The sequence below is a fragment of the Pseudorasbora parva genome, chromosome 16 (assembly GCF_024679245.1).
Source record: "Pseudorasbora parva isolate DD20220531a chromosome 16, ASM2467924v1, whole genome shotgun sequence".
Classification (NCBI taxonomy): domain Eukaryota; kingdom Metazoa; phylum Chordata; class Actinopteri; order Cypriniformes; family Gobionidae; genus Pseudorasbora; species Pseudorasbora parva.
In genome coordinates, this window is record NC_090187.1 from 34,612,894 (window position 1) to 34,637,365 (window position 24,472).

The following is a 24,472-nucleotide window of genomic DNA, read 5'->3' on the forward strand; positions in this document are numbered from 1 at the left end:
TCTGTGCCACCGCAGAATGGTTGCTGGCCCCTGCCCGGCCACCCCTAAAAAAAAAATCCTTGCTCCGCCACTGTGTGACAGCAATGTCCCGTAATATAAAAGTAGTGCGCAAAACAGAAAAACAGCGCAAGATAAAGTAGAACATCAGAACACTGATGGTGAAGGGGAAAAGGAATCACCAGCATGTACCGGTAGGTTGTGATACAGTAGGCTAGCAGCAGATAGCTAGATGATAGTCTGTCAAAATAATTAACTCCTTTTAAACTTAACAACTTAGTTAAGCTCCCAGTAGTTAGCTAGCCACCACCACACTAGAGCTGTGGAAAAGCTGATACAAAAAGTTGTAATAAAAAATTTGATACAAAAAATTCTGCATAGGCTGCATATAATTAAATAGGCCTTATCATACGTTTCGACGATAATCTTAAGAACATTTTGAGATGCCATGAATAGGAACTAAAATGTGTTTTTAACATACTATCTCTATATTTTAAAAAAAATAAAATGTATTAAAAGCACATTTTAGTTCCTATTCATGGTGTCTTTAAGTACCTGGAAGTGCACTTTTTTCACTTATATTTGTGTATTTTATATAACAGACCTATAGATTTGGATGTTTTTAAATAACATTTATTCCCGTAAAATAAAAGGCTTTGTGATTAAAAAGATTGAGTAAAATTGAAAATGATTCAATGACAAATGCATATTTAACAGTCACTTGTTGCCACCTGGTGGGGTAAAAGGGGTGGGACCATAACTTTTAACGATTAATTATGCAGTTCCAATGGATGAAGGGCCCCTCAAGAGGTAAAAGCCCAGGGGCCCCTTATAGTCTTGATGCGGCCCTGCCTGTACATTTGTAATTGTGTTATGCTAAAACACCATAACACACACTGCTTTATTTTTCTGTGTATATTTCAAGGTCATAGACTATTGAATTTGTATTAAATATGGAAGAAATGTCTCTGGAGCGAAAACACATTTTGGCATGTAACTGTTAAATATATATTTTTATTTAACTATGCTTGCCAATAATTTATAATGGTTTTTTTTTGTTTTTTTTTGTGGCAGTTTTCTGACAATTTGAAAACTGTCTTAGACAATTAAAACAATTAAAATCTGTCTTATAATTTGTGCAACTAAAAGAAAAATATACATGGCTGTAATAATATTATTGCATCCATGTCTTGATATGGTAGTAAGTAAATCTGGACTTGTCCATCTGTCCGTTTCCCTGTAGTGTGGAAGGTCACCCTGAATTAAGAAGAGCAGCTGAAGACACCAGCAGCTGGATTCCACTATGATCCCGATGCACTGCTCCCGCTCAAACTGACAGGTTTTCTCTGCAGCAAACTGGCAGAGAGAAAGAGAGCTCACACAGGTGGGCCAGCAGCATCCCAGAGATTATAGATTTGGAGATTACAGTACAACAGCAGGTCAGGGCACATTGCCTTGTTGAAATCCGAGTTCTCCACCTCACCAATTCTGTTAAGAGCTGTCATTGTGAAATTGGCAGGCGCGTCCTGCGACACAACACACATTCGCATGCAAGCAACTGCTCACATCCTCTAGCTGCTAAACAAATGCAGTGCTATAAGAAAATCTGATGGAGTAATGCCATTATTTGTTTGCATTTTTCTATAATCCAGCTCCTTGGCACTCAAATCCCTTTTTTTGTGCTTAAACCGTTAAGATTATTTGAATCATCTTTGTTGCCAACTTTTCCTCCTTTTATTTCGTTCTTTTTTGTTATCCACTGACCTGGAGCGAGTCAAAGCGCTCATCTTATCAAACTATGATGATGAATGTCCTTAAGTGCTAAACTGAAATGTTTAAACCCCATTGCTATTTTCCAGACAGCGGAACCATTGGGACTGGAGAGCAGCAGAGAGATGAGTTCCTTCTAGTTAAATCTTCAAGCTGCTTTCATTGAAGACACCATTAAGACCAAGGAGACAAGTGGGGTGGCATGTCTCTGCACTTAAAATAACTCGCAGGATACGCAACTACAGCCAAATGAATGAGACGGAAAGAGTTTAGAGAGTGTTGTATAATATAAAGCTATCCAAGATGTCTGCAAAAGAGCTTCATTACAAGTCTGTGAGAAAACTCCACCCGTTTCCTCCTCTGGTTGTGAAGTTCAGCGCGGTGGCTCGGTAGACGTGTACGGACGCGGACAAACCGGATTACAGTGACAAACCTGGACTCATAGAGGACTGTAATGGAACAGACACGGATGACAGCCTAGCTTGTCTGGCACTGAGATGTCAAAACCACAGAGTGGGCTATTCTTCCAGCTGTCATTGCAAGGAGAATAGAGCAGATCACACACACGCCTACAAGCAGACTGATTTTTAGAGGCGAAAGACTGGTGTGTGTTTGAACCGTGGCAGTTCAGAAGCGTGAAAGAGAGACCTGGAGGAGATCCTATAGTGTAGGGGGAAGAGAGCGAAAATAAAGAGCGGTAAAAGGCTCCCCGGCAGCAGTGACACATTGAAAGAGAAGACTGACAGACGGGAGATCAGCAGCGGTAGTTCACAGGCAAACAGTTTTGTGAGATTCACAGACTTTTGGGTTTAAAGCCTGTGTCGCTCAGTACGCCGAGTAGTACCGAGTCCAGGTTTGGCACGGTGGCAGGGGCTGGTTCATGGCAGTGGGGCGGGCGCATGCCGTCTGTGCCTCCGCAGCGAGAGGGACGCTTGGGCTTGGGCTGGGGTTGGGGATGGGCCGCATGGGCACGAACTCAGAGGACGGGCGAGCTGAGGCCCTGGGCGCCCGTCGGAGCTGTGGCGGCTGGAGAACGCGGGGGAATGCGATGCTCTCTGCGCTTCTGCGTGGTCTTGGGATCCCTGGCCCTCCTGTTCCTCACCTCGCTCTTCTTCTCCTTCTCCCTGAGAGGAGGAACCGGCCTGCCTTACTTGGAACCCCCGGGATGGGAAGAGTCGCACAGGGTTAAGCTAGTGCCCAGCTATGCTGGTTCCCACCGGGTGATCCCAGCTGAGAGTACTCAGCAGAAGACATGTGCCTGCTCTCGGTGCGTGGGCGACCCAGGCGTTTCTGACTGGTTTGACGAGAACTATGACCCGGACATCTCGCCTGTGTGGATTCGGGACAACATCCAGCTGCCTTCAGACGTGTACTACTGGTGGGTGGTAAGTGATCTTACATTTACTCATTTGCTGCTTTTAGCATTATGAATCCATTCCCTTGAGGTGGCTACACTTTGTTGTGGTTCTAGTTTGTGAAATGCTTTTGACCTCATGCATTTGCTAAATGGGGAAAACAAAATTAAATGACTATAAAAATGTTGCATGTAAAACAATTCCACTGTCCTTAATTAAGAGACCTCATTTTATTGTGCTTCTTTCCTTCAAATGAGAGATGTTAGTGCTCTGCAATTGTGCTTATGCATCATGTTTAAGCGACACAAAGCCAAGAGAACATGAGTAACGTCTGAAAAAAAGTGTGTCAGCTAAAAATGTTAGTCTGTAATACTTGGGTATATTAAAAGCAGGGAGGGTGCTGAACTGCATTAAGTAAAAGAAGCATAAAGATTTGGGGATGGGGGTTGGGAAAACGCTTCAGGAAAAATACTGAATTTTGCATGTCAAAAACATGCTGTCACAATATTGTTGTAGGTGTTTGCTTACTGGTCAAAAAATGTATGTACTTAATATAAATACCCTGCAATAGTACTTTTATTATAGTAAATTGATATACTTAAAATCTGCTAATTTGGAACAACTAATTTTGTAATTTTGTATATTTGATTTAGCTTAAATTCAACTATTTCAAGTATACTTTAGGTCCACTTTAAATATCTTGCATTTAAAGATTGCATTGATATTATACAGTCATTATACTATCCTTATTAATAGTGATATTGAAACACCTTTTATGCTTAATATTATGTGCATTGTGCAATAAAGAAGTACTCCAAAAAAAAGTTTAATTATAAAATGTATATCAGTAAGTGATAAAAGTGAATGTGATTGTTAATAAATATGTTAATGGATTTTTTAAATACATTTTGGTATAGGTTTTAAAACTAGGATACAATGGGCATAATTACTCAAAACGTACTTATGTCCTCTTCCTGCTATTCCAATTCAATTCTGCATCCTGTGGTGTGAGACTAATTCAAATAAAATTAATTTTTAAATTTAAAATCAGATGTTTACCTATACCTGCTATACATTTTAAAATGCACATATAACTTAAATGAATATATACACTACTGGTAAAAATGTTGGGGTTCCTAAGATTTGTTTTTGGAAAAAAGTCTTTATTACACACAAACGATGCATTTATTTGATCAAAAATACAGTAAAAAATCTATTGAGTCTCATATTAAACACAATGGCTCCCATCATGTGGATGGCCACAGAGTAAAATCAGCATCTGGCATCTGTACCCAGAGAACATCTGCCAAGAATTATTAGGTGCAATGGAGACCTGATAAACTCTGCCAACTATCGGCAGCAGGGACAGTGAGGAGGAGAAAGGAGGGAGAGAAACGGGGAAAGAGACAGAAGGGGGCTGCTTGGAAGGAAGCCTTGTCATGAAGGGATGTCAGTAAAATACAAAAGGAAAGATTTTAGGTCTGGTCTTGAATGCGTCCCCCCACCCCCATCACTGCAGAGGGCTTCAGCGGCTAATTGGCTGCCTGGATGTTTATTTTAGTATGCATGTGTGCACAGACAGGTGTGCAGATGGCTTGAAGTAAAAAGATAACTTCCCAACCTTATGTCAGTTTCTTTCTTGCTTCCTCTTTCCCTCCCTTCTCTTCCCTCTGGGCCCTGTACAGATGTTGCAGCCTCAATTCAAACCCCACAACATCCAGCAAGTTCTACAGAGGCTGTTCCAGGTCATTCCAGGCCGTTCCCCATACGGTTCATGGGACCCTGCCCGCTGTCTGCGCTGTGCCGTGGTGGGGAATTCAGGCAACCTCCGCGGGGCAGGTTACGGTCCAATGATTGATGGCCACGACTTCATCATGAGGTGAGTCTTGAAATGCCACTGGGAAAAGAAAGTAGGGAAAGCAAACATTTGTCTTTCGAAAAATGGATTTTAAATACATATTCAAGATTATGATAGGGACCGGGTTTTGAAAAGAGATATACAAATATAAGTTGTGCCCTTGTATTCAGAATGAGTTTATCAAGCAAGGTTGTTATAGCTTTGTATGTTTTCTTTTTTCTTTTTTTCTCCCCAATTATAATGAAAGGTGAAATATGTAATTTCTCTATTTCTAGTAAAAATTATATCTTTTTCCTTAGCATCCCCATCATCTTCCATTGGTTGATCAATTCGATAGTCCCATTGCAAATTTAGAACTTTGGTTGAGAGCGTCTGGCTGACTTCAGGATATACAAACAAACAAAGCAATATTTTATAAGCACATTTCCACAGTGTTTACATTTTCAAGAGACATAAACCTACAAATAAATTACTACTCACTATAGAGGATTAATTATAATAATTTTACATCACCTTTTAAAGGCCCACTGAAGTGCCTTAAAGGGATAGTTCACCCAAAAATGAAAATTAGCTTTTTTTATTTTTATTTACTCACCCTCAAGTCATCCTAGGTGTATATGACATTCTCCTTTCAGATGAATTAAAGTTGAGTTATATTAAAAAAGTCCTGGCTAAAGCCAAGCTTTATAATGGTAGTAATTGTTGCTCTATTTTTGAAGTCCATGAAAATGCATCTGTCCATCAAATACCGTGCTCCACACGGCTCTGGGAGGAATAAATGCCTTTAGAAGTGAATTGATGAATTTTTGTAAGAAAAATATCCATATTTAAAACTTTTTAAAGTAACTTTTCGGCCGATCACCTTCCGTATTCCAGACTGATCTCATGAAATGCGGTATATATGACATGCCAATTCGTATGCCATTTTGGCGTGCTATCAAGACGCATAATCGCTTTTTAGTGTGTTTATCAACGCCGTTCCATTCTATCCCTTTACACTGCCCTTGAGATGAGAATGAGAAGAAATATGAACGAGTGCGTGTGTGTTCTCACCATTTCGTGTGCGTGTGGCACGATTATCATTTCAACGACTAAAACATTAAGATCAACTCTGTTCTATACATGAAGATATCGTATGACTTCAGAAGACTTGGAATGCAACATGAGTTAATACTTTTATACAGTTTTTTTGGTCAGTTTTTGCAAGAAATGCATGTGACTGTACATTTATTTGCCTGTGAACTTGCGTGTTTTATATTGTGGAGAGTGGGTAGGTTTAGGGTAGGAGTGGAGTGTGTTGCTCCAAAATATAAAATTAGGCTATAAATATTCATTTTGTGAGATCAGGTTGGTGGAATCACATGGCATAGATATACACGCAGAGATGATGGTTCATTTCGGCGTAGACATACACGCGGAATCACACGGTGTAGACATAGCGGATAGCTCAAAATGCACACAGATAACACGCCACTTGGCTTTAGAAAGTGCCGTGTTTGTTAACGCAAAGTCATGATGTCATGTTGCGTATTCAGTTTATGGAAAAAGTGTTGAAAGTGCCTCTGCAGTTCAAAGGCTTACACGACCAGTTGCGCTCTTCAGACGCTGTGTACGCATCTTGAACTCCAAGAAGGCACTTTCAACACTTCTCTGTTTTGTTTGACGGACAGATGCATTTTTATGGATTTCAAAAACAGAGCAACAATACCTGCCATTATAAAGCTTGGATTAGCCAGGACTTTTTTAATATAACTGATTGTATTCGTCTGAAAGAAGAATATCATATACACCTAGGATGGCTTGAGGGTGAGTAAATCATGGGCTATCAATTTTTGGGTGAACTAACCCTTTAATGCGCAGCATTATTTAATATGTTGACAATTTCCACTGAAACAGGATGCAGGGCGGAACAGCTCCTCACCTTTTAAAATTGGCAATAGCCTTTCATTTATATATCACAGCTCTGCCAGAGCCGTTGAGCTAGTGACAAGTGACAAGTTCAGCGTATAATATACAGCTATGGCAAAAATAAAGAGACCAGTGGTCTCTTATTTTTTTCCGGAGCTGTATGTATAGTTTTATTCGCCTTAGTTTTAGTATGCCATAATAGTCCTGTTTTCCAGGATACTGATCACAGCCAGATATGGTGGATTGACATTTGCAATTGCAGGTTTCAGTCGAATGAACATAGAAAAGGGCAGAATGTAAGTGTTGCTGCTTTGAGAAAAGAGTAAAATAATGGCCTGGGGGAGACAGAAGAGTGTATGTTTACCGGAGATCAGAGAGACGGAGAGGCTGAAAGAGACGGAGGTATAAATTGAGGTGCTATTTCGGTGAAGTCTGAAATTAATCCCATCCTCTGAATCCATCTCTTTCTTCTGCCCTACAGCAGCTGTCTCCGTGTCTCTTTATTTGTTTAACTGCTGTCTGTTCTCATTTTGACACTGTTTAAGAGATGGTTTAACAGATGATATGGGCTTTTTTCCCTAGTCGAATGAGTTTGCTGTTGTTGTTTATTGGCTCATATAAGTTTCTATTGTCTGATAGGTTTTTTTAATGGTACTTTGCTTGAAATCAGTTAGCGTCTTTGTATCACACATTTTATGTATATACTATATTACGTACTGGTGTGAATTTTCGGTATAGTTATTTTTTACTTAATTTTATAATAATAAAAATAAAATCACTAACAGTACTGGTAATAAATACAACAAACTGTAGAACAATAAACCTTCCTCGTGGTTTCATTAAAAAAATCTTCATTTTAAATAAGTATTGTGGTTTCCCATTTAAGCCTTGTTCTTTGGCCTGTGTTTAGTATATTATATAAGAAAGAAAAAAGAAAAAAAAACCTTGAGATTTGATTGGTAAATCATTTCCCTGGCTTTGAGACAAGCTTTAAGTCTTAAGAAGATAAAGAGAGAAACAGGCGAACATGTACATTTGTTGTTTTGTATTAAAATCTCCAGGACTATTACAGCTAAAGCTTTTTTAATTCCTACTGCCTAAATACAGGCTTGAGATTCTACATGTTACAAAATCTTGGTGATGTATGGAAGTTCTCAGAATTTGAGTGAATACATTTAGGATACAGACAGAGAATGAGGAATGGTTGCAAGAAGGGTTTTTTTTCTAATCAGAGCAGAGTGTTGAGAGGACATGATCTGTGAAATGGAAGCTCTGAAATCCATCGGCACAACAGACATGCCTCTTGAATAGACACAGACCCTGTCTGCGTTCCTGTCTGATCCACCCTCTCTCCATCATCTTGCGAGTATCTTGCAGTCTGTTTCTCTTAAAGGAATAGCTCACCCAAAAATCGAAATTGTCGTTTTATACATCCTCATACAGGGTCTCCGCGGTTTGTAGGGTCTTAAAATGTCCCCCTGTAGTGAAAATCAAGTTTTTAATGTTGTTTATGTGGTGTTTTTAACATGCTTTAAGACCAACATGTTCAAATTCATAACTCAACAGTCAACACTATTGCTATTTCCATATATGGTATATATTCCATATTTGTCCATATATGGTATTTATGTTGTAGATTGACATTGAGATGCAATGTTGTTGAATGCATATTTTATCTCTCACATCTTTTTGAATTTCAAAATAAGAATCTTGTTGTATTTTCAATTAATTAAAAGTCTTGCATCATGCATAAAATAGTTTCTGTTATTAATAATTTTTAGTTGTTTTGTAGGTATTTCAATGGCACATTAAACTGTATCTGGCATTTAAAATTTCAACACTGAATTCAGTTTACAGATTTTTGTAACTGCAAAAATCTTTTTAAATGCATCTTAGTATTAAGAAAAATCCAATATTAATTGATCTCTAATTCATATGGATTCATATAGTAGTACATGGACCAGTTTCAGCACTTATGCATATATCGGAAAAAAATGCTCTTACCCTGTTTTGAAGTGAAATATGTGCTCCAGCCTGTTTAATTAAAATAATCAGAGAGAAATTAAGAGAATCAGAGAGAAATCTTCTGTGGAACACAAAAAAAAGAATTTTGAATATTGTCATGGTTACACATTTCTATGCAATTACAATGAGTGGCGAGGGTTTTCTGCTGTCTGCTTTTTTTGCCGCTAGCTGTCAACCTGAATGCTCTTTCTGTTCTGTTCATTGTACTCTATCATGGGGAATATAATTAAATGCCAAAGTAAATGCGGCTTGTTTCAGTGAAAGTGAGAGAGGGTTTTCACGGTCTAATTCAATTGGATCTGTGTGTTCCAGGATGAACCTGGCCCCCACTGTAGGGTACGAAGAGGATGCCGGCAGCCGCACCACACACCACTTCATGTACCCAGAGAGTGCCAAAAACCTGGCGGCCAACGTGAGCTTTGTGCTGGTGCCCTTCAAGACTCTCGACTTGTTGTGGATCACAAGTGCCCTCTCCACCGGCCAGATTCGCTTGTGAGGACAACAACACAGACACAAAGATTAAGAAAAAAGCTAGATAGCTGCATTATTTTATTTACATTTTTTCATCTTCGGAACACAAATTAAGATATTTTTGATGAAATCTGATGGCTCAAAAAGACCTCCATTGGCAGCAATGTAATTTCCTCTCTCAAGACCCATAAAAGGTACTAAATATGTCATTAAAAACCCATCTCACTAAAGTGGTTCTACAATCATTTTATGAAGCAACGAGAATAGTTAAGTGGGCAAAAAAACCTAAATAACAACTATTCAACAAGTTCTTGTCTTCCATCTGGGCCTCTGATAGAACTCACAGACCAACACGACCAGTGATGCCACTAACGCGTTACACGTTACCCTAATCTGACTACTTTTTTCCAGTGACGAGTAATCTTAACGGGTTACTATTTCCAAACCAGTAATCAGATTAAAGTAACTGGACCCACTTTATATTAGGTGGCCTTAACTATTATGCACTAACATTTTAATTAATCATTTGATACAATGCACTTATTGTGTACTTACATGTTTTTACATTGTACTTACATTTAAAAAAATACCTTTTTTGAACACAATTTGAACACAGTAAGTACATTTTACTTATTTTTTGATGTAAGTACATAGTACTTAAGGCCACCTAATATAAAGTGGGGCCAAGTAACTTAACCAAGTCAATGTGAGTTACTATTTTAGACATTTCCCTTTGTAAATATATATATATATCTTTATCTTATATAAATAAATGTTTTTTTTCAGGGAGAGCATTTTTTCAGGAAATATTTTTTAATTTCGACTTAAAGGGATACTTCACTACTTTTTCATATTAAACTATGTTATTGTCAGGGATCAGGAAGTGGAGGACCCAGATGCAGAGTGAACAAGGACAGTTTATTAACAAGACAGATCAACAGACACAATGGGGTAGTGGATGAGTGACAGTCCAAACACCAGGGCAGGGGAAAGACACCACGACGACAGGCAGGGGAGGATGACCACTGAGACCAGTCCAGGCAGCCAATGAACTTGACGACAGCTCGTGAGGCAACACCAGGCAGGGCGATGGTGGACCAATCCAGGCAGGAACCAGGGGCTTGATGGTCTCCCAGAATCAGCTCCCTTCTTGGCTGAGAGGCAGTGGAGACAGCGGCCAGGGAAAAACTTAGGACAGAAAACACAGGACACACACACACACACACACACACACACACACACACAAGACAACAAGAAACAACAGACAAACTAAGAACTATGACTAAATTAAACAAAAACTAAAATAATAACTGGAGCTAGAAAACAAAGCAAATTAAAACAAAACCAATCTCTATAAAGAGACTGAACTGAGAAATAAAAGTGGAATACAGGAAAAATAAAAATGTAAACCAAGAAAACTAAACAATAAGGCTAAAGAGAAATGCCAAAATAAAACCTGGAGAAAATGAGCAAAATAAAGACAGAAACTACACTAGACTCAAAAACTCAGGAACAAAGAAAAAACTGAAAATAAATGCAAAGCTAGAAAAACAGGAGACACTAAAACTAGAAAAGGCTAGACTAAGCTAGACAAGGAGCTAGAGACAGGTACGCACAAGCAAACGCTCACAAACATACACAACGAACCAGCAAAGACATGAGGGAAGGTAGCACAATATAAAGGGACCAGAGCACATGAGGAACAGGTGAGCACAATTAGTGAAACGAGGACTAGACCAGACTAAACAAGGGGGCGTGGTAACGGCAAACAAGGAGGTAGGACAAGAGGAACACATGACAAACACAGAGAGAGACAGATCCAAGTACTAAGACACAAAACAAACATAGAAACATTAAACAAAGACAAAACAGACAGAGCTGCCAGGGCAGAACCCTGACAGTACCCTCCCCCCAATGGACGCCCCCTGGCGTCCAAACTAGGCAAGGGAAACAAAGGCGGTAACACTTGGGAGGGTGGGCGGGGAACAAAACTAGGAGTACCAGGGCAGACAGGAAACATGGGAGGCAGAACTGGGGAGGAAAATAATCTAGGGGAGTGGTTAGGGGCTGCCCAGGGGGGTGCCGACCTAGGGAACCCACAAGGACCAGGAAACAGGGAGGGTGGGATGGGAGGGGTATTAGGCACACGACCAACAAAGGCATGGGGCCTTTTCAATGGTGGGGACCTCTGACTGGACATGATTACTGGGACAGACTTAGAGACACCTTCTGGAACTGCAGAGATATCCTCCAGAAGTTCAGGGACAGATACTGGACTTGACTCGGGAGCGCCCTCCTGGGCTTGACTGGCGTGCTCAGGGACTGACTCGGGAGCGCCCTCCTGGGCTTGACGGGCGTGCTCAGGGACTGACTCGGGAGCGCCCTCCTGGGCTTGACGGGCGTGCTCAGGGACTGACTCGGGAGCGCCCTCCTGGGCTTGACTGGCGTGCTCAGGGACTGACTCGGGAGCGCCCTCCTGGGCTTGACTGGCGGGCTCAGGGACTGACTCGGGAGCGCCCTCCTGGGCTTGACTGGCGGGCTCAGGGACTGACTCGGGAGCGCCCTCCTGGGCTTGACTGGCGGGCTCAGGGACTGACTCGGGGACACCTTCCTGGGCTTGACTGGTGGGCTCTGGACGGCCTCCTCTGAAGCGGGCTCTGGGACGGCCTCCTCTGAAGCGGGCTCTGGGACGGTCTCCTCTGAAGCGGGCTCTGGGACGGCCTCCTCTGAAGCGGGCTCTGGGACGGCCTCCTCTGAAGCGGGCTCTGGGACGGCCTCCTCTGAAGCGGGCTCTGGGACGGCCTCCTCTGAAGCGGGCTCTGGGACGGCCTCCTCTGAAGCGGGCTCTGGGACGGCCTCCTCTGAAGCGGGCTCTTGGGACGGCCAGCCTTGAAGTGTGCCCTGGGACAGAAGGTGAAACCCTCACTGGGTTAGGAACAGGAGATGGAGCCACTGGACTCCGCTCTGGGGCTGGAGCCGACACGGGACTGCGCTCAGGGGCTGGAGCCGACACTGGACTGCGCTCAGGGGCTGGAGCCGACACTGGACTGCGCTCAGGGGCTGGAGCCGACACTGGACTGCGCTCAGGGGCTGGAGCCGACACTGGACTGCGCTCAGGGGCTGGAGCCGACACTGGACTGCGCTCAGGGGCTGGAGCCGACACTGGACTGCGCTCAGGGGCTGGAGCCGACACTGGACTGCGCTCAGGGGCTGGAGCCGACACTGGACTGCGCTCAGGGGCTGGAGCCGACACTGGACTGCGCTCAGGGGCTGGAGCCGACACTGGACTGCGCTCAGGGGCTGGAGCCGACACTGGACTGCGCTCAGGGGCTGGAGCCGACACTGGACTGCGCTCAGGGGCTGGAGCCGCTTGATTCCGGCCCTCCTGGACCAACAGATGAGGGGCATCTAGAATGGCAGCTGACTTGCAGGCATGGGCTCTCCTCTTCTTCCGCTTTCGAGGGCATGACAGTTTGTAGTCGACTGGCTCTGGACTGGCCGCTGCGGGCTCGACTGGCTCTGGACTGGCCGCTGCGGGCTCGACTGGCTCTGGACTGGCCGCTGCGGGCTCGACTGGCTCTGGACTGGCCGCTGCGGGCTCGACTGGCTCTGGACTGGCCGCTGCGGGCTCGACTGGCTCTGGACTGGCCGCTGCGGGCTCGACTGGCTCTGGACTGGCCGCTGCGGGCTCGACTGGCTCTGGACTGGCCGCTGCGGGCTCGACTGGCTCTGGACTGGCCGCTGCGGGCTCGACTGGCTCTGGACTGGCCGCTGCGGGCTCGACTGGCTCTGGACTGGCCGCTGCGGGCTCGACTGGCTCTGGACTGGCCGCTGCGGGCTCTGGACTGACAGGTGCGGGCTCGACTGGCTCTGGACTGACAGGTGTGGGCTCAACTGGCTCGGGTGGTGTCAGGATCTGCCAATCCCTGCGGTGATGCAAGTAATTGGAGAAGTTCCAGAAATCCAGGATCCTAAGTTGTTCCATTTCCCACTGTGGTAGGGGGTCATCCAGACAGATGTTGAACGCATCCTTGAGGGCTGCATCATCATACTCAAGGCCCTTAGCCATTGTCCAGAAGAACTGGGCGAAGGACCGCACTTCCCGGCCCTGTTGGCGAAGGGATGCCACACCCTGCTGGAGTGCCAACCTCTCTTGAGCAGTCGCAGGAGGAACAATACGGAAGCTCATTCTGCTGGGTCCTGTCTTGGCTGGTTCGTTCTGTCAGGGATCAGGAAGTGGAGGACCCAGATGCAGAGTGAACAACAATGACGATTTATTAACAAGACAGATCAACAGACACAATGGGGTAGTGGATGAGTGACAGTCCAAACACCAGGGCAGGGGAAAGACACCACGACGACAGGCAGGGGAGGATGACCACTGAGACCAGTCCAGGCAGCCAATGAACTTGACGACAGCTCGTGAGGCAACACCAGGCAGGGCCGATGGTGGACCAATCCAGGCAGGAACCAGGGGCTTGATGGTCTCCCAGAATCAGCTCCCTTCTTGGCTGAGAGGCAGTGGAGACAGCGGCCAGGGAAAAACTTAGGACAGAAAACACAGGACACACACACACACAAGACAACAAGAAACAACAGACAAACTAAGAACTATGACTAAATTAAACAAAAACTAAAATAATAACTGGAGCTAGAAAACAAAGCAAATTAAAACAAAACCAATCTCTATAAAGAGACTGGACTGAGAAATAAAAGTGGAATACAGGAAAAATAAAAATGTAAACCAAGAAAACTAAACAATAAGGCTAAAGAGAAATGCCAAAATAAAACCTGGAGAAAATGAGCAAAATAAAGACAGAAACTACACTAGACTCAAAAACTCAGGAACAAAGAAAAAACTGAAAATAAATGCAAAGCTAGAAAAACAGGAGACACTAAAACTAGAAAAGGCTAGACTAAGCTAGACAAGGAGCTAGAGACAGGTACGCACAAGCAAACGCTCACAAACATACACAACGAACCAGCAAAGACATGAGGGAAGGTAGCACAATATAAAGGGACCAGAGCACATGAGGAACAGGTGAGCACAATTAGTGAAACGAGGACTAGACCAGACTAAACAAGGGGGCGTGGTAACGGCAAACAAGGAGGTAGGACAAGAGGAACACATGACAAACACAGAGAGAGACAGATCCAAGTACTAAGACACAAAACAAACATAGAAACATTAAACAAAGACAAAACAGACAGAGCTGCCAGGGCAGAACCCTGACAGTTATTCCCTTAACTAAAACGAGTGGATACATACCTCTCTCGTCTCAGTGCTTGCACTTAATCGCTCTGATGTGCGGTGATGATCTGATAGCATTTAGCTTAGCCCACTAAGCCCAGTTCATTCACTATGGTACCAAACAGAGATTAAGTTAGAAGCAACCAAACACCTCCACGTTTTCCCTATTTAAATACAGTTACACTAATAGTTGAACGACCTAGTATGGTGGCATAAAATAAAACGTGGCGCTTTTCTAAGCGGGTTAAAATGGAACTATAATGTATGGCGGAAGAGCACTTCTGAGAGTACTCCGGCTCGGCGCAGTAAAATGTCCTTTTTACTCCGCCAAGTCGAAGTACTCTCAGAAGTACTCTCAGTCTTCCTCTGCTTGTAAACAAAGTTATTCGCTTTCGGGTCGTATTCTCGCGCATGTCGTGGTGCTTCACGAGTTCACGCCAGAGGCCCAGGCGGAAGATAAGAACTTGTTAAATAATCGTTATTTAGAAAAAAGAATTGCACACAAAAACTATTCTCGTCGCTTCATAAAATTATTTTAGAGCCACTGTAGTGAGATTAACTTTTTAACAACGTCTTTTTTATCTTGTATGGGTCCTGAGAGAGGAAATGTCATTGCTGCCAATGGAGGCATTTCTGAGCCATCGGATTTCAATAAAAATATCTTCATTTGTGTTCCGAAGAAGAACAAAGGTTTTACGGGTGTCGAACGACATGAGGGTTAATGACAGGATTTTCCCATACTGAAACTAACCCTATAATGTGGTCTTTAAAAAAAAAAAAAGTCATAAGAGTGTGACATCATCAATAAATTAGTATTTCAGTTTACAGACACAAGAAAAATTGGTTGTCAGTTCCTGCATTTTGAGTTGCATTTAAAATTAGTTGTAGAGTTCCTGCTGTAAAAGCTACGACCGTGATTATATTCTGTCTATGAACACACTGCAGTGTTCGGTACCCAGAAATGTGTCATTCAAAGCACACACGCAGCCACACATCATAGCACTTTATCAACAATATTCTCTGCTTCACTGAAAAACACTAGAAAGTTAGCAGCAGTTCAACTCGGGTTTTTATGAAAAGATGAAGAGATGTCAGAAGTGGGAAGACTTATAACTTTATCTTTCCAAACTCTCTCTCTCTCCTCCTCTCTCTCTCTCTCTCTCTCTCTCTCTCTCTCTCTTCTCTCTCTCTCTCTCTCTCTCTCTCTCTCTCTCTCTCCCTCTTCTCTCTCTCTTCTCTCCTCTCTCTCTCTCTCCCTCTCTCCCTCTTCCCTCTCTCTCCCTCTCTCCCTCTCTCCCCTCTCTCTCTCTCTCTCTCTCTCTCTCTCCTCTCTCTCTCTCTCTCTCCTCTCTCTCTCTCTCTCTCTCTCTCTCTCTCTCTCTCTCTCTCTCTCTCTCTCTCTCTCTCTCTCTCTCTCTCTCTCTCTCTCTCTCTCTCAGTACTTACGCTCCAGTGAAGCAGTTTCTGCGTGTGGATAAAGACAAGGTAATGTATGCCATCCTGTCTCCAAAAGATATATATTCTCTGAATTAAGACACACTTTAGACCCTGACCCTGTCTTTATCTGTATTATCTGTGCTGCTATAAATCTGCATATGTATCAAATAATGTCCTCTAGGTTCAGATCTTCAACCCAGCTTTCTTTAAATACATCCATGACCGCTGGACACATCATCATGGGCGCTATCCCTCCACTGGCATGCTCGTCCTGTTCTTCGCTCTACATGTATGTGATGAGGTAAGACCTTAAGGTGGCATGATATACACACATACTTTATTAAGAACACCTTGCTAGTACTGGGTTGGGCCGCCTTTTGCCTTCAGAACTGCGTTAATCTTTCATCCTGCACAATCATTCCTTTTTGGTAGTTGTCTTGCCGTTGGCTGTCCAGTGCACATGTCGTCACTTTCATTTGAACCAAGCAGTTGAAACTGATTGACAATCACTTATGCTTCCTAATTGGACAGATTGATATCCCTGAAGGTTTATTGACTTGGTGTTATGCTATGATGATTAAGTGTTCCCTTCATTTTTTTGAACAGTGTATGTTTTTAAGGAATGCATTTGAAGTATTTTATATGTAAATACATTTTAAAAATCTGCCTCTGACTCCATAGGTGAATGTATTTGGTTTTGGGGCGGACAGTCGGGGAAACTGGCACCACTATTGGGAGCAGAACCGCTATTCTGGAGAGTTTCGTAAAACAGGTGTCCATGATGCAGACTACGAGGCCCAGATCATCGACAAGCTGGCCAAGGCTGGCAAGATCTCAGTGTTTCCTGGAAAGTGAATCTGGGCACCAGGTGCAAAGAAATGGACTAACTGATGGACTACCATTTAACAGAACCACCCATTATCCACTTGACACACTTAGTGTGCCTGTTAAACATGATCAAGAAGTAATGTTTCATGATCTTATTACCATTCTGTGCTGTCCTGAGTGGTCAGGATTCTGGGCAGTATCCCCCGTGATGTGGTGGTTTTGAGAGGAGATGCTAGTAAATGTGCTTTTCCTTGCAAGCCTACCTCAACTAGGACAAGGAACTTGACTTGGCAAGGAACACTAATATCTCACAACTAAACAGCATGTTAGGTATATGTGCTGGGAATGGAATTAACTCATATTTATGACTTTTGTTAAATAGTGATGATACGAGAACTCTTTCCCGCCTATCTCTTATGCGTGGTCGCGCCGAGGCCAGATAGATGAGTTAGGACAACACCATAGTATCACCATAGTGTATCGTACTCTAGTAGTTCTCTGTGATTCAGTGAAGGGACAGTTCACCACTAAAAAATGTGTCCTCATTTACTCACCTTCATGTCATTCCAAACCGGTATGATTTACTTTCTTCTGCAAAACACAAAAGATGTTTTGAAAAATGCTGATGAAAACAAAGTTGTTTTGCACCTTTGAATATCATTTAATTGAAAAAATAGCACCGAGACATTATATTTTGTGTTTCACAGTAGAAAAAGTTGCAGGTTCGGAATGACACAAGGGCGAGTATATTACGGAATTTTAATTTCTATCCTTTTAACTAAAAGCTTGGACATAGTGGCAGGTCGTTTCACTACTCCGCGCGTCACCAGGCGTAAACCAAGCTTTACTACGTCTTAAGATATTTTATTTCATAGTTTGTGGCTGAAATGTTCCTGCTAACAGTTTGTTATCACTGTGTGCTTGCATCAATCTGAACAACTTTGTCTTTTTGCTTTGTTTGTTATTGCTAATTGCGTTTGAGTACGGTTCGTTCCTCCATTCTGAGGAGGATGGACAGATACTCTAACAGGAGCTGAAACCACTGACGCAGTCCAATATGAATTCATATAAACAATATATTAAACATATGTGGAGTACATTTAGAACCAAACACTAATACAGCTGTGGTGATTGTTCTAGAGATGCACTGTGAACAGAGCTTTGTTGTTGATCTACAGCACCCTTCTCTCTTAAATCGCACCTACTGTAATAGTGTTATATGATGGAGAGCAAATGCAAAAAGCGTTAGATTGAGAGGTACAGAATATAAGTTTTCATTTATGAAGCCTGATGTATTACGATACAATTAAGATTGATAAAGAATCATTGATAAATGTTTTCTTGAAAGCATGTAGACACTTCTTTGCTGCTGTTCAGTTACCGTCAAAAATAGGTGATTTTTTTATTTGTATAGTTTTTCTTGTATAATTTATTGCACTATAAAGTTTTAAGACCGCACAAAGGATAACAAGAAAGATCCGTGTGAACGCCAAGTGTTTTCAGCGGAGGTGAGGTGGGAGGATAATTGTTTTGATGCTTTTATCATCTCTCACAAATGTATTGCGTCCGCCTCAAAAAATTGGCTTGGAAATGTTTGACTGTCTCCAAGAAATTTTGCGGTAGCTTGCGAAATGTTTGCGTTCCGAGAAATGTTCGTTAGTTTGCGAAATGTTTGGTTCTCCTAAGAAACGTTTTAGCTCTTTGTGAGCAAACACAAAGCTTCTCTGGGTTGCAGAGGTTTTGCGAGTGATACTTTGCAAGCATGCTTCTCAGAGGAACTCAAAACATTTCCAAGAGAACGCAAAAGCACCGAAATATGATATATTTTGCTTCCCCTCTCACATTTTTTTCAGCACCATTTCCCTTTTGGGAGTCCGTAGCTTTCTGTTCTGGCCTAGTCCAATTTTTGACTTTTTGGTGCTGTAGTTCTTTTTCAAAATGTAGACATATCAGCGATTTCTGTGTGCAAATGCACATATGCTACATGCTTGGGTGCCTTGTCCTCGCTTCTGGACACATCCTCTCTCCAGAGCACCGCTAACCTCATTATAAGACGCATAAACACATGTTATTGTTCCTTTAGTCTTCTTACAGAGTATTTATTGACACACATTTGCGCGCGTGCACAAATCTGGGCTCTAAAATAGGGCACGGATCTACCCACCAGCTGTCCTCCACCCACACGATTCACGGCTTCTCCTGTGCGCCACCATCTCATCCTCTTGTCTGTTCTACTTTTACTTTTAACCTGAGTGCCGTGCCTTCGGGATCAGGGTGGGAAAAGCTCTCTCACCTGAAAACGTTCTCCCCCTTGATTTTTAAGAGCTACCTACCTGCATTCGCTGTCACTTCAGAAAAGTCTCCCGAAAATCTAGACTTGTGGCACACAAGTGCTTTTATACATTGTCAAAGCGTAATTGTCTTTTGACGGTTATATACCGGGGAATATTAAATGCACAGTGCTGCAGTGGCTTTATTATATTTGACCTATTCTGAGGGATTATTATTAGGCGTTTCACAGTGAAATTCTAATATCAAGGACATGTAGGATGGCTGCCATCTCATAGGTAGCATATTGAGACGTGCAGTTGGTCACCAAAGACTTTCATCCAATTACTAATCCTATTTTTTTTTTTATGTTTATGTATTGTTCAGAAAATTTGGCTCTTGAAGTTCTTGTATTGTTCTTAACAGTATTCTATTATCCTAGATTGTATTAGTTGGCTATGAAGGATGTTTCTCCTCATGTTTTTGTGCCACAGGAGGATCGTAGCCTGCTGAATGATATATGATATTTAGACAAACCTACTCAAACTATTTATGAAAGACTACATTATGTCCTTCTTCTCTGTTCTCTCCATTTGAAATGTTCTGTGGCCAAATTGCATGACGAGATCAATTCCAAATTGGCTTGTTGTCTTTATGCTGTTGCCAATGTTCTTAGCACTAAATTATTGGTCTTTGTGGATCCTTGTCAAATTGAGAGAGCTTCATAGGACTCTGTTGTCTTTTGCTTAATTGTTTGCAAGGATGCAAAGTTGTAAGACTGTAAAGTACTGAATGCGATGAACATTACATAGCCTGTAAAGACTTGACTCCTTCACTTTTCATCTTTTTTTGTTGTTGTTTTTGCTGAGCCTTCCACAGTCAAACCCATGATTGTGCCTCCAGGATAGTGTTGAGTAAATGCAATTTTGTTTTCTTTATCTTTTTTAAAAAAAAGTCTTTATGGTAGATTGCCCTTTCGATTTGAAATAATACTTTTTAAAAATGGCAGCAGCTGAGATAATTTTGAAAATGAGGCTACAGTATTTAGATATGTCCATTTGAATAATGGACATTTATCGAATAATAAAGCTACTTAAATAATGTTGAATCCTGTTCTTCATTTGAAGGAAACGTTCTGAATCTTTCAACACAGACTGTACATATCCTCACTGTGTTTGTTTTCATTAACTTCTCATTAGTGTTGATATAGTGACTATTGGTCGGTGCTTTTTCTTTCCTTTCACAGCCACAGTCTTTGTGTAATTATGGACTGTTTTTAATCTTTATGCTACTGTAAGAAATAAACACATTTAAAAATGATTTGTCTCTTGTGTGCTTGGGCATTTTACAAGTCAACTATTCGTCATCCTGTTATTCCTTTGTAATACTTTTGAGCATATAGGACTTGATAGTACTCTTTGAATAATCAGCTCTTTCTTAACATTTTGAGTGGGTAGGGGTAATCATTTCATGGTTATGAGGTGGGCACCCTCCTTTCTTTGTGTTTCATTGATAGGCCCACGACACCTCCATTTGGAGTCATTCCTTTTCAACCACAACCAGTTGCTGATTTGCTCAACAGCCTCTGACAGCAACCTAACATCTTGTTGGAAGGCTTGTCCTCTGAAACCCAACCCCTTCAATAACCTAATTGTTGTGGCTACAAAACCTCTGCAACCAACCTCTACTGGGATTGTACTACTTCGGCTGCTTGGTCTGAGTACTTCAGGCTTTTGCATTCATTCACTCCACCAACTGTAGCCTCCCATGGCACAGACAGTTCCACTATGAACAGGGACTTTTGCGAGGTTGACCACATGATCAGGTCCAGTCTGAGATTAGTTGTAATTATCTTAGGAGGAAAGCTGAGCTTTCGGTCTAGATCAACATGCATTTTTGTGTCCCGGGCAGCGTCCAGCAGGGTTGATACCACTTTTGTGGTTGGCTAAAGGCTTCATTGGTAGTAGTCGTCCTGCTCATATGAAGGCAGTGGATTTTGAGCATACATGTTTTGGAGAAGGGAGGGCATTGGTGATGGTTTTCCTTCCTTTCAGGATAATCGGCAGTTGTCTCAGGACCTTATTGTGCCTCTAGGTGTAGCGGCCTTTAGAAAGACTCAGTTTGCAGCCTACAAGGATGTGCCTCGATTAAAAACAGCACAAACATCAGTATTGAACAATGGATTTATTGAATTCTGTAATGTTTTGTGGGACCAGTCTAAATATTCCCCCCTGATAATCAAACTTTTGTTGCACTTTATTTTATTTTTGCCATAACAAGAACAGCAACCAGAAAGTTAACAAGTCAAGGCAAAATTAAGAGCCCAACTAAAGCAAACACTGATCTCCACAATGGTGACCAAACGTAGCAAAACTGACCATCAAGATCTCGTAACACAACAAAACAGACCATGTTTGAAATCTTGTAAAGCCAAACCTGCTTCTGGAGGCCCACTGTCCTACAGAGTTTAGCTCCAACCCTAAATAAACACACCTTCAGATTCACTACACAGCAAAATACCCAAGTGTTAAATTAGTTTATTGAGTTTATTTGAGCACACACTCAAGAAGCAGTTTTAAAGGCCCACTGAAATGAGATAATTAAGTGATTGAGGGATGATTGACCAACATTGTTGAGATTCATATGCTGATTCTTGATGTGTTCTGAATGATGATTGAAATAGTTCAGTACCTTTTTGTGCAAAGACTCATGCTGTAAAGTCACAAGGCTGCTTTAATCAATAATGTAAATTTGACACATTACCAATATAAACAGACTGTGAATGAAATCATTGATTCAGGCCACTACACAGTTGATTGTTGCCATCAAATATAATCAACACCTGATCACATTTTCCCTGGTTTCTTTACCATAAACATGCCATACAAAACACAGTCACACGAGCCAAAAAATAATATATTTTAAAAAAAAGTCAAGGATCAAGAGCCCAACTACAGCAAACACTAACCACCATAATGGGGAATAAAATGGTGAATCTTTCTTTCAGTGATTCTGCTTGTTAAAGGGGTACTTCAGCACTGGGAAGATGAATCTGTATTTAAACTAGGTCATCAATGTAGTAGAAATGTGAAATTATTTTTGAATTTGGTGCTTTCAAGACTGAGAAAAGACAGAAAATGTATTTTTGTCTCATGGGGATGAAAGACTACAATTCCCAGAATGCTTCGCTGCCCTGTGAGGCCATTCCCAAAGCCATCAACTTGATTACTTTGAGTTGAAGAAGACACTACAATTAAAAACTGAACGTGTCTGTTCAATATAATGAGTGAGTCACCGCGTGAGTATCACAGCACTGAGCACTAACTGCAGGAGTCAGATAAATGAGCTGATGAGCTCTCGTGTTGAGAGCTGAGGTAATCGCGACTACACTCGCGGCATACATTCACAACACGAATCGACACAGGTCGATCCTCAACCCAAATTAAGGCTCTTACTGATGCTGACTGCAGCCCAATAACCATAAGACGTCATCTGCTAGAAAAGGGCTTCAAGAACGAAAAACGTCTTCAAAGGCCGCGTCTCCTCACACGACAAAAACTTGCCCGTTTAGAATTTTCAAGGGAGCACCAAACATGGGACATTGAAAAGTGGAAGAAAGTTTTATTCTCTGACGAGAAAAAATTTAACCTGGACGGTCCCGATGGCTGCCAACTTTACTGGCATGACAAGGAGATCCTACCTGAGATGTTTTCCGGGTTGTGCAGGGGCGTCAAACGGCGACTGGCTATGTGGATCTGTTGCAGCGGGCATCTCTCTTGACCGAGGGCCCCCGTCTGTGCGGTAATGACTGGGTCTTTCAACAGGACAACGCTGCAATTCACAAAGCCCGCCTGACGAAGGACTTCTTCCAGGAGAAGAACGTTGCTCTTTTGGACCATCCTGCGTGTTCCCCTGATCTAAATCCCAATGAGAACATTTGGGGATGGATGGCAAGGGAAGTTTACAAAAATGGACGTCAGTTCCAGACCGTGGATGCCCTTCGTGAAGCCATCTTCACCACATGGAGCAACATTCCCACCAGCCTCCTGGAAACAGTCACATCAAGCATGCTGAAACAAGTTTTTGAAGTGATCAACAAGAACGGTGGGGCTACTCACTACTGAGTCCTTTTTTGACACTTTTAGTACTGTTGTGCGTTTATTTTTGGGCTATGGTCTTAAACTTTTGATCAGCTGATGAACGGCCTGTTTCAGTTTAAATGCAGTTTTCAATAAATTGCCTACTCTCTATTTTTTGTTCCTGTTTCTTCTTTTGGCATTTTGAATCAGCACTTACAACCCGGTTATGATCCACAAGTGCGAAATGTGTAAAAACTTGCAATGAATCCCCTGGTCTTAAGATTTTGTTCAGGAGTGTATTTAGGAAATCTACCAACAGGACTGAGAAAGACAGATAGATATCTGTTACAAATACTGCAGGTAGCAAGAAAGCAATAACTAGGAAATGGCTAAGCAAAGATTCCCCGACAATTGATGAATGGATAGAAATGGTTCAGGAAATTTATGTTATGGAACATTTGACTTTCTCTAAGACATGCCCGAAAGAAATGTGAAGCAAACTGTGAAAAATAGATATTTTATCTGAGTACAAATTGAGATGGATATGCCTTTGTTAATTTATTTTCATTTATTTAAAATTTCCCCCCCTTTTTTCTTTTTTCCCCTCTTCTGTTTTATATGATGTTGAACACTTCTGTTAATCTATGATAAGTGTGTCTGATGTCCCTTGGTCTGTCTGTCTGTTTTTCTTTTGTTTTTGTAAAAACATAAAAATAAAAATAAAGGGTCAAGAGCCCAAATAAAGCAAATACTGATCTCCATAATGGTGACTCCATAATTGATTCTCAAGAATTTTTGTATTGTTCTTGTTTCTCTGTGGTATAAAATTGCTCTCAGTCCCATTAAAAGTCATCTGTAGCGTTCTTTTATACAGGAATACAGTGTCAGAATAGTTCCCAGTAAAATCTGATGTGTGGCAGAGCTGAATCAACCCCCTTTACACAGCTTAAAGATGCCGACTTTGCCAACGACCTTGCTGTGGTACAAAATCTCCACACAAAAAAGAAGAACGAGACTATATTGCTCAATCATGCATCAGTCCTTCCAAGCCCAGTTATGTGCACTAATTCCATCCATAACTCACCAATCAATGTCAACAATGAACCATTGGAATGTGTCAACAGTTTTACCCAAGAAGCCTCATCAGCAAGAAAATCAGCCTGACCTATGAAAATCACCAATGAAGAACTGTACAGGGAACAAATGGAGATCTAGTATAATCGCA

The 24,472-nt window shown here is 42.1% G+C and overlaps 1 protein-coding gene across 5 annotated transcripts in view; it reads left to right on the plus strand.

The window, feature by feature from the left end:
* The window catches only part of st3gal2 (ST3 beta-galactoside alpha-2,3-sialyltransferase 2), a 46,463-nt gene extending 25,975 nt beyond the window's left edge, over positions 1-20,488 (plus strand). For 4 of the 5 annotated variants that reach the window (XM_067420459.1, XM_067420457.1, XM_067420461.1 and 1 more), the window contains 7 exons: positions 1,241-1,436; positions 1,857-3,152; positions 4,808-5,001; positions 9,226-9,405; positions 16,075-16,120; positions 16,254-16,373; positions 16,754-20,488. In XM_067420459.1, coding sequence (XP_067276560.1) covers positions 2,667-3,152; positions 4,808-5,001; positions 9,226-9,405; positions 16,075-16,120; positions 16,254-16,373; positions 16,754-16,927 — 1,200 coding nt within the window. In that variant the 5' untranslated portion in view covers positions 1,241-1,436; positions 1,857-2,666 and the 3' untranslated portion in view covers positions 16,928-20,488. The remainder of the gene's footprint in view (positions 1-1,240; positions 1,437-1,856; positions 3,153-4,807; positions 5,002-9,225; positions 9,406-16,074; positions 16,121-16,253; positions 16,374-16,753) is intronic. The other variant, XM_067420460.1, reaches the window with a different exon arrangement.
* Positions 20,489-24,472: the final 3,984 nt, after the last annotated feature.